At 33.4% G+C, this 14305-nt stretch overlaps 1 protein-coding gene across 7 annotated transcripts in view; it reads left to right on the top strand.

Moving 5' to 3' along the window:
- WDR33 (WD repeat domain 33) overlaps positions 1-14305 on the top strand; it is a 127003-nt gene that overhangs the window by 56532 nt on the left and 56166 nt on the right. For 3 of the 7 annotated variants that reach the window (XM_043996590.1, XM_043996589.1, XM_043996591.1), the window contains exons 5-7: positions 1357-1452; positions 1650-1801; positions 3570-3667. In XM_043996590.1, coding sequence (XP_043852525.1) covers positions 1357-1452; positions 1650-1801; positions 3570-3667 — 346 coding nt within the window. Of the gene's footprint in view, positions 1-1356; positions 1453-1649; positions 2611-3569; positions 3998-8839; positions 9076-14305 lie in introns of those variants that run through there. The other 4 variants (XM_043996595.1, XM_043996594.1, XM_043996593.1 and 1 more) reach the window with 4 other exon arrangements.

Raw genomic sequence — 14305 nt, 5'->3', positions numbered from 1 at the left:
GAAATAGACGTTTTTGTTTTTTTTTTCCTAATATTGAATGATCAAAGAGTTGGCAATAAATCAGAACTACTGATGAGATAAAAGAATAGGCACAATAAGGAAAGAGAAATACTACTTGAGGAAAGAGAAAAGCTAATTAATTAATAAGGCTGGGGAGGGTTAATTAAAGGACATACTACCCAGCAAATGTAGTATGTAGTATATCCTTTAATATTTTTCATTCATTTCCGGGGGATGTGTAGACATAAAAAAATGCCAACTGAAAAAGCATTACTGTCAGAGGCTATTTATTTATTTATTTTTTGTTTTGTTTTGTTTTTTGCGGGGCAATGGGGGTTAAGTGACTTGCCCAGGGTCACATAAGCTAGTAAGTGTCAAGTGTCTGAGGTCGGATTTGAACTCAGGTACTCCTGAATCCAGGGCCCTTGCTTTACTTACTGTGCCACCTAGCTGCCCCAGAGGTTATTTAATGTTGGGGCAAAGTAAGCCCTATGTCTGTGATGTGGTTTAGGGAAATACCCATTTTTAAGAGGTATTAGGGGGGAAAAACCTGTAATGGTAACTGGTTAAATTTAAGATACTTAGATTTTACTATTCCTAAAAATCTCATCTCCTGACCATGCTCGATAACTCAGTTATTGCTCCAGTCATCATTACGTTGTTTCTTCACCAAAGCAGGCTGTTACACCACTAGTCTAATACTAACTTTTTGCGAATGTATATTACATGGGCTTAAAAAAGCTTTCCTGAAAATTATGAACTTGGCTAAATTTTGAGTGAATTTATAAATTAATATAATTTAACAAATCAGTACTTTCCATAACCTTTTCACACTGCCTTTTTAATGTTTCTTCAAAAATTGGGTCACCACTAGTTGTAGAAAATTAAATTTTCATTCAGTTTTTGAATTTTCTGGTTTTACTAATTTTACTAACCAAAAGACAAGTTGTAATGATAATTTTTGCATTTATTTTTTGGAAGATAGGATCTTTACTAAGACTGGTATGTTTTACCAGGCTTATTGTGTAACTTGTGAAATACAATCTTTATGTCCTTTTTGTAGATACGTAATGCACAGACGATTTAAAATAGAATGTTGTGAAGCTCATATTTCACTGTTATCTAGTGTATCAGAACTGTTTTAAATGAAAAGAATAAAATAGTATTCTTTAACATAATTTCATATAACACTGAAGGAGATATTTTTAAGAAAGCCAAGGTTTTCCATTTATATATATATTACTTGGGAAAGAATGTAAAGAAGTTTAAAGGTTATTCATGAAGCCATTAACGTTGGGGGGACTTTGACTTTTGTTAATCTATTTCCTTTTTTTTCTTTTTCTTCCCCTTCCTCAGTGGACTCCTGAAGGGAGACGGTTGGTTACGGGGGCTTCTAGTGGAGAGTTTACCCTGTGGAATGGACTCACTTTCAATTTTGAAACAATATTACAGGTAACTGTATTCATCAGAAGGTGGTCCCATTCTCTTGGACTATAAAGAATGCAAAGTGTTCTCATTTTACATAATTTTAAAACATAGACTAAGACTAATTCCTGCTGTAACACAGAATCACAGTATGTGCTCTTTTAGGTCTTGTAGATCAGATAACCTTTGAAGAAGTATCTGACAAGTATTTTGTGATTCCACAGGCTCACGATAGCCCAGTGAGGGCCATGACTTGGTCACACAATGACATGTGGATGCTGACGGCAGACCACGGGGGATATGTGAAATATTGGCAGTCCAACATGAACAACGTCAAGATGTTCCAGGCACATAAGGAGGCGATTAGAGAGGCCAGGTTTATACACAATATACCATTTTCTGTAGTTCCTATTGTCATGGTTAGACTGATCTCTACATGTATGCTGGGTACAGAGATGCATGGGCTCTGTCAGATGCTGGGAAACTTTGTGCACCCTAGAAACACAATACTTTCCTTTGTTTCCACATACTCAACATTTTGCTGGCACCTTTCTGAAGTAGTATTGTCCCAGTATCCGCCTCTGCAATATGTTAGAGATGTATTGTCTGCTGCATTTTGCACTGGTATTCTTTTCTTCATATTTATGGTTTATGATGTATTTAAGTTATTCCTTTTTGATGCTCATTGTGTAAGACAAGAATATTTCATTCCAAATAAAGAATTCAGACTTTAATAATCCAAATGAATAAAATATAAAGCCTACAGAAATAAAACATCTACATAGTTCTCACAAATACAAGAAAAAGGCTTAAGTAAAGAACTGGTTGGCTTGGTTATTCCAAGACTTCAGATAAGAAGTTTTAGTATTAAAAACCCTTACAGATAAACTCTCTGGTTGTGAAAAAAACATTAAAGGATTAATGAATGGGTTCTTCAAGTTTTGAAACTGTAAGCAAGCAAACCATGATGAGAAGATTGTAGGACATTTCTCCTGATTCACTGTTGATACATCAGTTATGAAAGTGTTTTTTGTTTTTTTTTTTAAAAGTAGAGTTTAAAGTGATATTTTCAGCAAGCTGTTAAATATAATCTTTCAGTATGTACAGTAAAACTGAAGAAATGTTTCATATTTGAATCTGAAGAATTGCTGTAGCCTCAGAATAAAGCTATGCAGCATTCCTTTAGGTTGGTGCGGCCCCTGTGTGGTAGAAGGTTGACATTGTTACAAAAACACCACCCACGGCAATCACTCTTCTTCCTTTTGTGTCTTTATGGAGTAGTCAGATAAATGTACCTGTGCTTAACTGTCTGGTTTAGTGTCATCCATACACTGAATTACCATATCAGTCCCATTAGTTATAACAGTGATGCTTTTGAAATAAATTAGTGAAATTTGGTAACTTTTAACTGCACTAAAACGGAAATGACTGCCTTTCATTTGCAGGAGTTAGTTGGGCTTTAATCACAATTCCCATGTTTCCCTGTAGTGACACCATAGGAAGCAGCTTCTATGGGGTTTTCTAGGAAGGATAAGGGGAAATTCTTCATACAAACATTTTCAAATGAATTAGAAACATTCTACAAAGGACTCTTTAGCAAACACTATACAACTGTCTTCCTACTTCTTGTATTTTTTCCATAAAGGCATACCGAGTGTCATTCCTACATGTTTCTCAGTGGCATATTTTCAGAAATATTGCCAGGTATATAATTAATTTAGTTGAGCTGTTCTTCAGTTTCTCTTTGTGTTTGTCTTTTTCCCCACCTCCTATCCCACCACCTTCCCTCTCCTCTTTCCCTTGTTTTTTGTTTTGTTTTTTTTGCCGGCACCAAAGGATAAAGCTATATTTTGGGAACATATGCAAAATTAGTGTTGACTAAATTGTTAGGTCACTTTTAAAAAATAAATTCTCAGAGTAGAGGATTGAATACTAGGAAGGAGGAATAAATACTCTGCTGAATTCATCTTTTGATGAAATGTGCCTTTCAGCTGGAACCATTCTTTAAGGGCACCATTGTTGGATACTTTCCCTTTCATCCTGTTTATAACGCCATACAGTATTTTATTTTGCCCTGTCTGAGAAGCACAGATAATCTGTTAAATGCTGACTTCTTTCCCCTGCTGTGTGTCTTCATGTAACAGTTTCTCACCCACGGATAATAAATTTGCTACATGCTCTGATGACGGAACTGTTAGAATCTGGGACTTTCTACGTTGCCATGAGGAAAGAATTCTTCGAGGTATGTGTATCAACAGTACTGATTGGAATTATTTAAATAGGGAAGACACTTTTAGCTAAGTAATCACAATACAACAGTACCAACTCTTCTCCATTCTGCCTTTAAATCCTTAGGTATAATCTTTAAAGAAAGCCAACCTTTCAGTGATCCACAATTGTTTTAAAGTCCCACTTTCCAGATTTCTAGTCTTTTCCCCATAAAGTTAGTTTGGTCATGTAGTTGAATACAAGTATGTTTTCACATTAGTTGCCTTTGTATATGGGATCTAATTCCTTCCGGTTTCTTACTTTGGGTACCATTTTTATTATTAATAAACACTGAATATCAACATGTTGATGACATTTTATTCATATTGCTCACATCCTCATGGCAATAACTTTTAGAAATACTCTTACTCACAAATAGTATTCCATGACAAGTTTTAAGTTTCACTAACCACACTTATGTAGTGATGCATAAATTAAAGTAGTTAGTTTTTTCTGTGCACCACATTTGGGCCACATATTCCTCAATTTTGGATCGTAAGTTATGGAGAGCTCTCTTTAAAACTATTATTTTTGTTCCATTTAGAAACTACTCCTAGCTTGTATGAATTACTCTTATATTTCTGAAATACCATAAAGCTAAGGTTAGTCAGGCTTTATATAGAAACCAGAGGATGGGGTGACATTATTAAAGATAAAAATTAAAGATGAAATTTGTTTTCATTTGCATTGCATAGATTGTAATAGATAGCTATACATATTTACACACGGACACACACAAACTACACATGACCTATATCTTTTACTAGTTGGTTATGACTCTGGTCCAGAAGTTTTATTTTTTAAGAATATGGCCTGAACCTACACTGTTTTAATTATGGTCAATAAAAGTACTTATATATTCTTAACTCTTGATTCCAGTATACTACAAACTTAAAATTTTCCCCTTGACACATACAATCATGGATAAATAAAAAAAAATACTGGGTTACAGAAATTGGTGTTCAAGATTTTCATTTCTTTAACAATATTAATTTGACTAACTCCTCTAGTGAGTAGTTAAAAGATAGGTTCAGCAGTTCCTTTTGTATAATTCCTTTATATAGTTTGAACAAGGAAGGTAGGCTATTGTTCCTTTTTATCAGTAAAATTGTTAGATTTTTCTTTATCTTATTTATAGAATAATAATTCTATAGTTCGAATGAGGATACAATATCTTCAATTTACATATTGTATATACACTATTAAGATTAAATAATTGAAGTTTTTCAACAAAAACTAATTTTAGACATCATCTAAAAAATTGTGCTCATTTTGGCATATATACTGTGACTTCTTCCAAGTCACCAAAGTACTGTATGGTACAATAGAAAGGATGCTGCTGCATTTGGATTTGGAAGACCTGGCTTCAAAATCCACAAATCCCTTTTCTTCTCTGTTTCATCACCTGTAAAATGAAGCAAGTGGACTGTATCCTGCAATCCTTTTTAGCTTGAAGTCTATGATCCTCAGATCTTATTTGCTGGGAATAGAACTCAGATCTCCTCACTCAAAAGCTTCTTCCATTATTTTTTTGCTATTCCCTCCCATCTTTTTTCTTTTTCAGTTAGTGCTCTTAACTATTATTTAAAGTACAGAAGTATAAATGAAACACAAGTTTTTCCTGTAATTTTGGTTAGGAGACAATGGGAATGACTTTTCCTCTAAGTGAAACTTGGGATATAAAACTAGATTTGCTTTCACTGTGAACTAGAACAGCAGGTGTTTTTTGGTTGGTACCTATGAATTTCATCAGTATGGGGAATGGCACATCTATTTCCATAGATGTAAATCACCAACTTGTCTATAAATTATAATCTTAAAGAGTTGTTTCTGGCACTGAGTGGGTAAGGACCTAGGGTACATATTAGGAAGGGCTTGAAGTTGGATCTTTCTGACTCCAGGCTGGACCCTTAAGCACTGTTCCATGCTACCTTTAATAGAACTATATGTGTTCTAAAGAAGACTGGCTTCTGTACTCTCCTTTTCATCCAACGTCTCCAGTTGATTCTTCTCCAGATTTGACCACAAAATAAGCTCTGGTAGAGGAGGTTATAAATGTCATCCAGAAATAATATTTTAAGATTTTGTTGTTTTTATTTCTTTCTTTCATGTCTTCATTCCCAACTTATTACCATGAACATATTAACATGAGAAACTGATTAAAAGGAAAAACTAGTTCTGAAGAGATTTTTACTTCTAGTGGTGGTTTTATGATTTGCATTTTTATGCCCTATAGATTGTACTGTATGATGAAATCAAGGTGTAAACCAATTCCAAAGGTTTGGGAAATCAATTTTTACTTAGCTAGTGTTCAAGTAACCTATGCTGGTTTTATAATAACAGCTTCTGTATATTATATTACCATGCTTATATTTGAATTTCATGATTTTTAATTCGTAGATTTAGATTCATAGGGGCTTTACATTGTAGACATTGACATTCATTGGGACACATGATTTCATAATGATTTTTTGTGCCCTTTTTGAATCAGCTTGTGCTGATGCAAAAGGAAAGCAAGTTATAGAGGAGAATATCTTTAATATTTTTTAGGCTCTTGTATTAATCTAGACTTCTAAGAAAGAAAAGAACACTATGTATAATTTCTGACACATGAAGTGCCTGGGTTGATCCCCATGCAGGCAAAAACTGATTTGATAAAAAAAAAAATTTGTTGAATCTTATTTCTCTTACAAAATAGTACATAGTATAAACCAGCTCACTGCGCAAGTTATGCAAATCATATTCATTTAATATACATTTATTACTATGTTTCAAAATATTTAATAATGAGAGAATGATATATCAAATAATTGTTTATCTTCAGAAGTAACCATTTGGAAAACTTGAGTCTAAAAGAATCCTTAGCCTGTTATGTACTTAACTCTAACCTAAGTAGACCCTTACTTTTGTAACTTAAAATCAGAATTCTTTACTTAGCAAATATTTATTAGGATTCTGGTTTCTGTTAATTGCTCTGTAGAGTTCAGAATTATTATTAAGCCAGCCCTTGTCTTTAGTTAACTATTTGATAGTCTAGTAGAGGTAAAGAGTACATAGATACCTATAACTCAGTACTTTCACGATCATTACCATGTGAGTGGTACAGACAACATGATACATGGGTGCAGTTATCAACCCTTAATCTATAGTTTTATCTGAGATGAACAGTAAAAGGATGGAAAAAACTGTGGAATCTACAGAAAGTATGGAAACACCTATAAATTAGAAGAGTTATTAATCTTGTGTACTTTTTGAATCTGAATAACACATTTGTTAAAGAAACACTGTAATATATAAACGCTCAGCATATAGAACATAGAATTACTGATTATTAAATTTTATGTATATAAATTAATTTTCTTGATCAAATACATGAGTAAATATGTTGATTACTTTGGCATAACATGGAATAAGGTAATTTGCTTTATGAACCAAATATATGGCACTTGAGTGCTTAATAAATATTTGCTGTTGAATTAAATTCTAAAATAGATCTAAATTTGATATTCTTTTCATTTTTCGTTCAGTGAGAAACTTAGGAAAGAAATATGGTAGGTTATTTTTTTCTAACCAAATTAAGCTTACAATATTTCTTCCTGGAACACTTTCAAATGAGCCTCATCTTAAAATTGTTTTTTATTCCATGATAAACTTCAATTTCTATCTCTGATAATATTTTGTGACCTCATTAATTTGCAGATTTTCTGCATCTAGCCTGATTATAGTCCATGCAGGTTATATTTTTCCCTGTAGTTTTATAGAAGAGGAATTAAGCCCCTATCCATGTGGGAAACTGATAAGAACTATTCTTGGTATCTTGCTTTGCTGTCATAAATAGATACTTCTAATATATTTGAAAAGTTTTCTTAAACACTTTCAAGGTATCCTTCCATATATCTTTTAAACTCATTGATTGTTAACATTTTTTGAGTTTTGCAAAGAGAAATTTAAGATTGGCTCTTATCCAGATCACTAGGAATTCTGAATTTATATGGTCAGAAATAATCAGGTTTTACTTTATTACAGCCTTTACTGTTTTATAATTAGTTGAACACCAGTAAATGAAAACACATCTTGGAGAAGAGGGAATATTGTGGTGTTCTTTTGATATTTTCTTTTGGCTGTTAACATTTTTCTCTGCCAAATAAATGAAGCAGGGTATTTTTCATTTCTTTTCCTTACAATAAAAATGTTTACTATTTTGTTCTTTCATATTTTGCAAAATACACAATATCTATCTCTTGTACTCATTAAAACTAGACCAACCAATGCACATTTTACTTAACTCAGCCATTCTTGCCCTTGGATGTGTGACCTGCTGAAAGAAAAAAAATCTAATTTTAGATGAGTCAGAACTAAAATGATATTTAAGACTGATTACAACAATAAAAAATTTGAAATATAATAACTATATTTGGGGGAATAAATGGTAGATTTGGGGTGTTTCATTTTTAAAAATTTCTTTCATAGAATATTCCTCAGAAATAGAGTATTGCATAATTTAAAGCTGTTCCACAGGAAAAAGCTACCTTTTTTCTTTCAGATTTTGAGCCAGAAAAAAATTTTATTTCATTTTTAAAAGGTCACCTAAATTGTAACCTTTGCCATTTGCTATTCTTCTTATTTGTATGGTTTGGAGTATTTTAGGTGTAGATTAATTCTGCAAATTATGTTCACACTTTAAGCTCCCCATGTATTTCACAGCTAATGTTTTGGAAAATGTTAGTACAACCCAAACATATTCTCTGGTGAGTTAAATTTGATGGACCTATGGCTGAGTTACCCTAAATGCTGGGACTGTTTTTTTCTGTGTATCATGCCCCTTTCCTACCTTTGTACACTTCTCTTTTTGTCATTATAAATTAACACATACTGTAAAACTCATCTTCTGAGCCCTTCTACATCAACCAAGCTACTGTTGTTGTTGCTGGCTTCAATTCAGTTTAACAGATATTTTAGTGCATATTTTATGCATCATACTTGGGCACACTACAATTACCTGAAGTTTCCAGGGCTTTTAATATAACATGGCTTTCTTTTCTGATTCCTCTTTTCTTTTTCATAAGTAGTGATATTTTTAAAGACCTAATCCTTACTAGCGTATTCACAATTACCTCCATTTCCTTTTTTTCTCATTTATTTTCAGCATTGTGCCTGGAAGCTTCTACTTTTGTGTCATAAGAGAGATCTTTAGGTGTACTATTGAATAGGTAATATGGAGGAGGGTAGAGAGCTGGCTTTGAAGCCAGAAAAACCTGGGTTTGAGTTCCCACTCTGACTCATACAGGCAGTTTGACCCTGTGCAAGTTTCTTAACAGTTTTGTAGGCACCTCTTTCTAAGAGTGCAAGTTGTCAAGGAAATGCTGAGCTGCATTGTTGGTAAGAGGGAGTTTCCTTACCTGGATTTCACTTTACTTAATGAAATCACAGGTCTAGTCCTAAAAGACTTTAAAGTGTCAGCAGTGTAATAGGTCAAGTGATCTTGGAACCCATGTGTAATCTTTAAAGCATCAAGGAGAACACAAGTGATGCTGGAAGACTGGAGATGGAAATTCTGCCCAACATTACAAAAAAGGTGAAAAGATGGATTCTGCAAACAAATGAGCAAGACATAGATTTCTGTCATTAAGCAGGGTCATTTAGGTATAACTAGAAAGAAAAGAGAACATTAGTATCCATATGGGCTTACTAGACTAATAAAGAGAAGCCCATCAAAAAACATTTATTAAGCATTTCCTGTGTGCTGTGTTAATATTTAGATGAAAAAGTCTGAACAGCCCGTACCCTGTAGAGAAAGACTATACTAATACATTTACAGAATAAATGCATGCAAGATAAAGTTGGTTAATTGGTTTAATGTAGGAAGTGTGTATTTGAGCTGAGCTTTTAAGGAAACCAAGGATCATAAGAGGTTGACATAAGAATGGAAAAGTATAGTGGGATAGCCTTTGCAAAGGCAAAGAGATGGGATAGGTAGTGTCATGAGAAACAGCAAGAAGGCAAATTTGGCTAGACATATAGTGCATGGAGTGTGTGGGGGGTGGAAAGTAATGGATAAGAAAGAAAAAAAAGGTTAGAATCAGGGTATGAAGGACTGTAAATGCTAGACAAGTTATTTTATTTTAGAGTTAATTGGGAAGTACTAATGTTTATTGAACTGGGGAATCAGTGCTAGATTTGGATTTTTATAATTGATTTATGATTTATAATTGATAGATTGAGTGGAGGATAGAATGGGGGCAGTGTCAGGCAAGGAGACCAGTTAGAAAATTCTTACAGTAAGTAATTCTGGGAAAAGGAGGAGAAGGTCTAAATAAGGATGATGATTTCTTCATCATTTTTATTTTATTAATTAATTCATTCATTTATTTATTCTTTTATTCAATTAATTAATTAATCAATTTATTTGCAGGGCAATGGGGGTTAAGTGACTTGCCCAGGGTCACACAGCTAGTAAGTGTCCAGTGTCTGAGGCCGGATTTGAACTCAGGTCCTCCTGACTCCAGGGCCACCTAGCTGCCCCCAGGATGATGATTTCTTATGGGTAGAGAAAGGGATAGATGGGAGAGAGCTTGTGGAGGTTGAATTAATATTTAGGAACTATATATCTAGCTGAGCAACTGTGAGAAGATGAAGATGACCCTAAAATTATGAACCTAGGTAACCACAAAGAAAATAGGATAGGGTTTTAAGGGGAGAGGTAATGAGTTTAATTTCGAACATAGTTATGGATTCAGTCAGTTATTTGACCAAATTTCATAATACCCTAGTGAACCTGAAATGTTTCTTGGATAATATTAAGTTAGCTGGAGTCATAGCTGGTTTAACTACCCTTACTGACAGTCTGCCAGAAGGTGTCCTGTAGATATAATCTCAATTCAGTTATGTTAAAAAATGTTTATACGTGAATCACAGAAGATATGGAAGACTTAACATTTTGAAATTTATGGAAAATACAGCCTTGCAAAACAGCTTTTCCATCAATAAAATCAGTGCGGAGTAAAAAAAAATCTTGATATCCTAGGACCAAGGTTTTTAATTAGGAGTCTGTGAGCTTAAATTAAAAAAAAAATAATGACTTCAATATAATTGGTTTCCTTTGTAATCTTATGTGCTTAATTTTATACATTTAGAAACATTCTGAGAAGGGGTTTGTAGGGCTCGACAGGTTGCCATGTGTCCATGACACAAAAGGGTAAACTTTTGTCTTAGAACAAGTTGAAGTTAAAATGTAATGATCTGCACTTGCTTTAAAAAATAAATTTTACTACTGCAGCTTTGATGAGGCCTGGATCAACAACTTTATGTTAAAAAAATAAAAATCAAAACTCAACAAAAACTGAAATGTTAATTAATCAGGCTCATAATAAACAATGTGACATGAAAATGAAACAAGCTAATGTGATCATTGGCTGTTCAGAAAAAAGATACTTATTGTACCACTGAACTTTACTCTGGTACCACATCTGGAGTATTATTTTTGGTCCTGAGTTCCTCATTTTGTAATGTTGACATTGGTGTATGTTCAGAGAGAGAAAGTTAGGAAGATGGGGATGCGGAGTTGTCATAAGAAGATTAATTGAAAGATTCTGTGATCTTTAGACTTAAGGAAATTGTATAGCTATTTAAAGGTATGTATATATGAAAAGGTTATTATGAGGAAATGGAATAAAATTTAAGTTCTTGTTCTTTCAAAAGATATTATTAAATTTATATACTAGGGTCTTCAGTCCAGACTGGATATGCCTCATGGGGTTGAGGTTGCTGACCTCTGCATCATTGTACTTTTTTGTTGGGTGTTGAGGCACAATAAGATCCTTAAATAAAAAAATGTATCTTTAGAACAATGTCTGCACTTTCAGTAGAGTAATCTTTACTGAAATAAACCCAATAATCTTAGTTTTTTATAATATTCGTTTTTCTGTTATCTTTCCATAATTTTATAGTTTATTTCAAATTTCTGCTGCACATAATTTTCCTTTTAATTGATTTATCTTTATCCTCCAAGTCCTTTGCACAAATCCAGCTTTTTCTTTATTTAATTTTTTTATTCTGTTCCTCAAAAAAAAAATTCCTAATCTTTCATCACCCTAGGGGTTTTGAGATTATCTTCTACATTTTTGGGCATACTTATATAGAATTAGTTGTCTGTATATATCATTAATTTTAGAAGTGTGTAAGATGGTACTTACCTTTTTAGTACTGCTACATTTTTGTTTTAATGACACATTGTTTACTGGTTCTCATGGTATAGTTTTATGTCTTTAATTTGAAAAACTCATTTAAAATATTCCATTTAAAATTGGGAACTATCAAGTATTGTAGAACCCAATTATAAATTTGCTTATCATTTAGCATACATACTTATGGTCTTATTCTACTGTTTAAACAAGTACCGGTACCTAGCATATATTTTTTATTGTTCATTGGAGTTTCTTATATTTTTGTTTTAAAAATTTTTAAATACTTTATTTAGAATATACATTAAAGACATTTGTGGAATTGGTTAGAATTATAGTAGTTAAATGGGATACTTGTTACCCAGATTCTAAATCTATCAAAGAAATGATTCTGCCCTTTTGTTTTGACATCACTTTATTCTACATTTTATTTCACAGAGTAGTACAACAATGTCTCTGTCAAATTTAATTTGTCAAACACTGGACATTGATTTTACCAAAAATAGTTTCCAAATCCTTTAGCTAATGTTAAGAAGGCAAATGCCTTCATTAACCTTTAGCAGTTTTTGTTGAAACCTTTTTTGGGGGTGGAGCCAGGGGGAGGGGTTGGATTTTGAACCTGTGATTACGGTCATATAGAGAATTGCCTTTATTAGAGTATGTTGGAGGTGTAGTTTCCTGGGACACCAAATTAAAGTCATGTGACTTTTCCAAGCTCAAATCAGTGTGTGTTGGAGATGGAACTTGAACCCAATGCTCTCTATGTGATACTCCTCAGGCATAAACTAAAGAAATCACTAGGTTTGGAGCTCAGCATATTCAGTGCTTACATAAGCATAATTGAAATTCCAGGAAAGTATGGCCCATTCTTTTATCTTTGGTTGTGGACTAGAGTGTAATTTAAGCACGAAACTGCCAAGAAATAGAAGCCTATCTTTCTGTGAAGTTTTCTCTGAGGCATGGCCAATGAAAAGTCATCAAGAGGAAGAGGACCGAGGGATCTGGCCAACTCATATAATCGTGATCTGAATAATTGAGGTCTGACTACTTAATTGGGAATGAGGCTAGAGACTCTCAATTCACTTCGGATTGCTCAAACCCTAAGGTCTTTGGCGGGGGTTGGTAGGGAAGGACACATATTATCTTTTATAAAGCATCTAGTGCAGTACTTGGTGTCAAATAAATACTTAGAAGTGTTTTGTGGTATTGAGATCCTAATTTTGGTTTCTTACCGTTACATAATCTCACTGGTGCTTATTCTTAAGTATTTTAAAATTTAAGACAAAATACAAATTACTTTTATTTACCATCAAAAATCTGTTTGCTAAAGCAAATACCCCTCAAATATAAAGAAGGTATTTGGTCCAAATCTCTGGAAGGAAGACCATTACGGTAATATCACCTTAAAATTAATAAAACTGCATTTAACTTTAAATTAACTGATTTTAACACTTAATTTTTTAATTTTGAAAAGGGCAAGCTAGTGTTAAAATTCACTATGCATTTTTCCTCACATGAGGAGGTATCTGAAGGAAAAGCACATTGAAAATCTGACTGAGAAACCTTCTCAGAAACAATATAGTAAAATGTCCCTGCAGTGGCAGATAATTGTAGTTTGGTTTTTGGAAGGGGTGGCAGTTATCGCTAGTCCAGAGTCAGAGTTTCAAGGACAACTTAATTTTGTGAAGCAAAGGATACAGTCATTACTGTACATTACTATACAGTTTTCACAATGATGGCATTTGCAACACTGAATTATAGTTGGAATTTATGGTGAGTCCTTGATCCAAAGAATAATATTAAAATTAAAATTTGATTTTAAGAATGTATATGTACAGGGCGGCTGGGTGGTGCAGGGCACCGGCCCTGGATTCAGGAGTACCTGAGTTCAAATTTGGCCTCAGACACTTGACACTTACTAGCTGTGTGACCCTGGGCAAGTCACTTAACCCCCATTGCCCTGCAAAAAACCAAAAACAAACAAGAATGTATATGTACCTTTCAAAATTCAGACATTGGAAGAGATTTATAAGCAAAGTAGGTAGAGAGGATATAGCCTCTTAGGTTTCTATCAGTCTGATAAAAAGTGAAATCAACATACATTAAACCTTTAATTCATTTTGCTTGCTTATATCATCCACCTCCTAAATCTGTGTAGCTGTCTGTAAAGCTAAGTTTCTATATCTTTCCATTTATTTAAAGTTTTGAGTTCTAAATTCTATCCCTTTATCCTTCCCCTTCCCCTTCCTTGAGGTGGTTAAGCAGTCAGTTATAGGTTATACATGTGCAACTAAGTTTCTTTCTAAGATTAATGTAGATCTTTATTGTCATTATCAACTCTAGTTAAATTGCTTAAAAACACATAAAACACTTGCTTCTCAGAAATTGTGAAATTGGTTAGTAGTAGTCTAAATGGTGAATGACTTCCTTTT

This window comes from Dromiciops gliroides, chromosome 3 (assembly GCF_019393635.1).
Source record: "Dromiciops gliroides isolate mDroGli1 chromosome 3, mDroGli1.pri, whole genome shotgun sequence".
Lineage (NCBI taxonomy): Eukaryota > Metazoa > Chordata > Mammalia > Microbiotheria > Microbiotheriidae > Dromiciops > Dromiciops gliroides.
The sequence above is the reverse complement of the archived record's forward strand: the minus strand, read 5'-3'. Positions and strand labels throughout refer to the sequence as shown.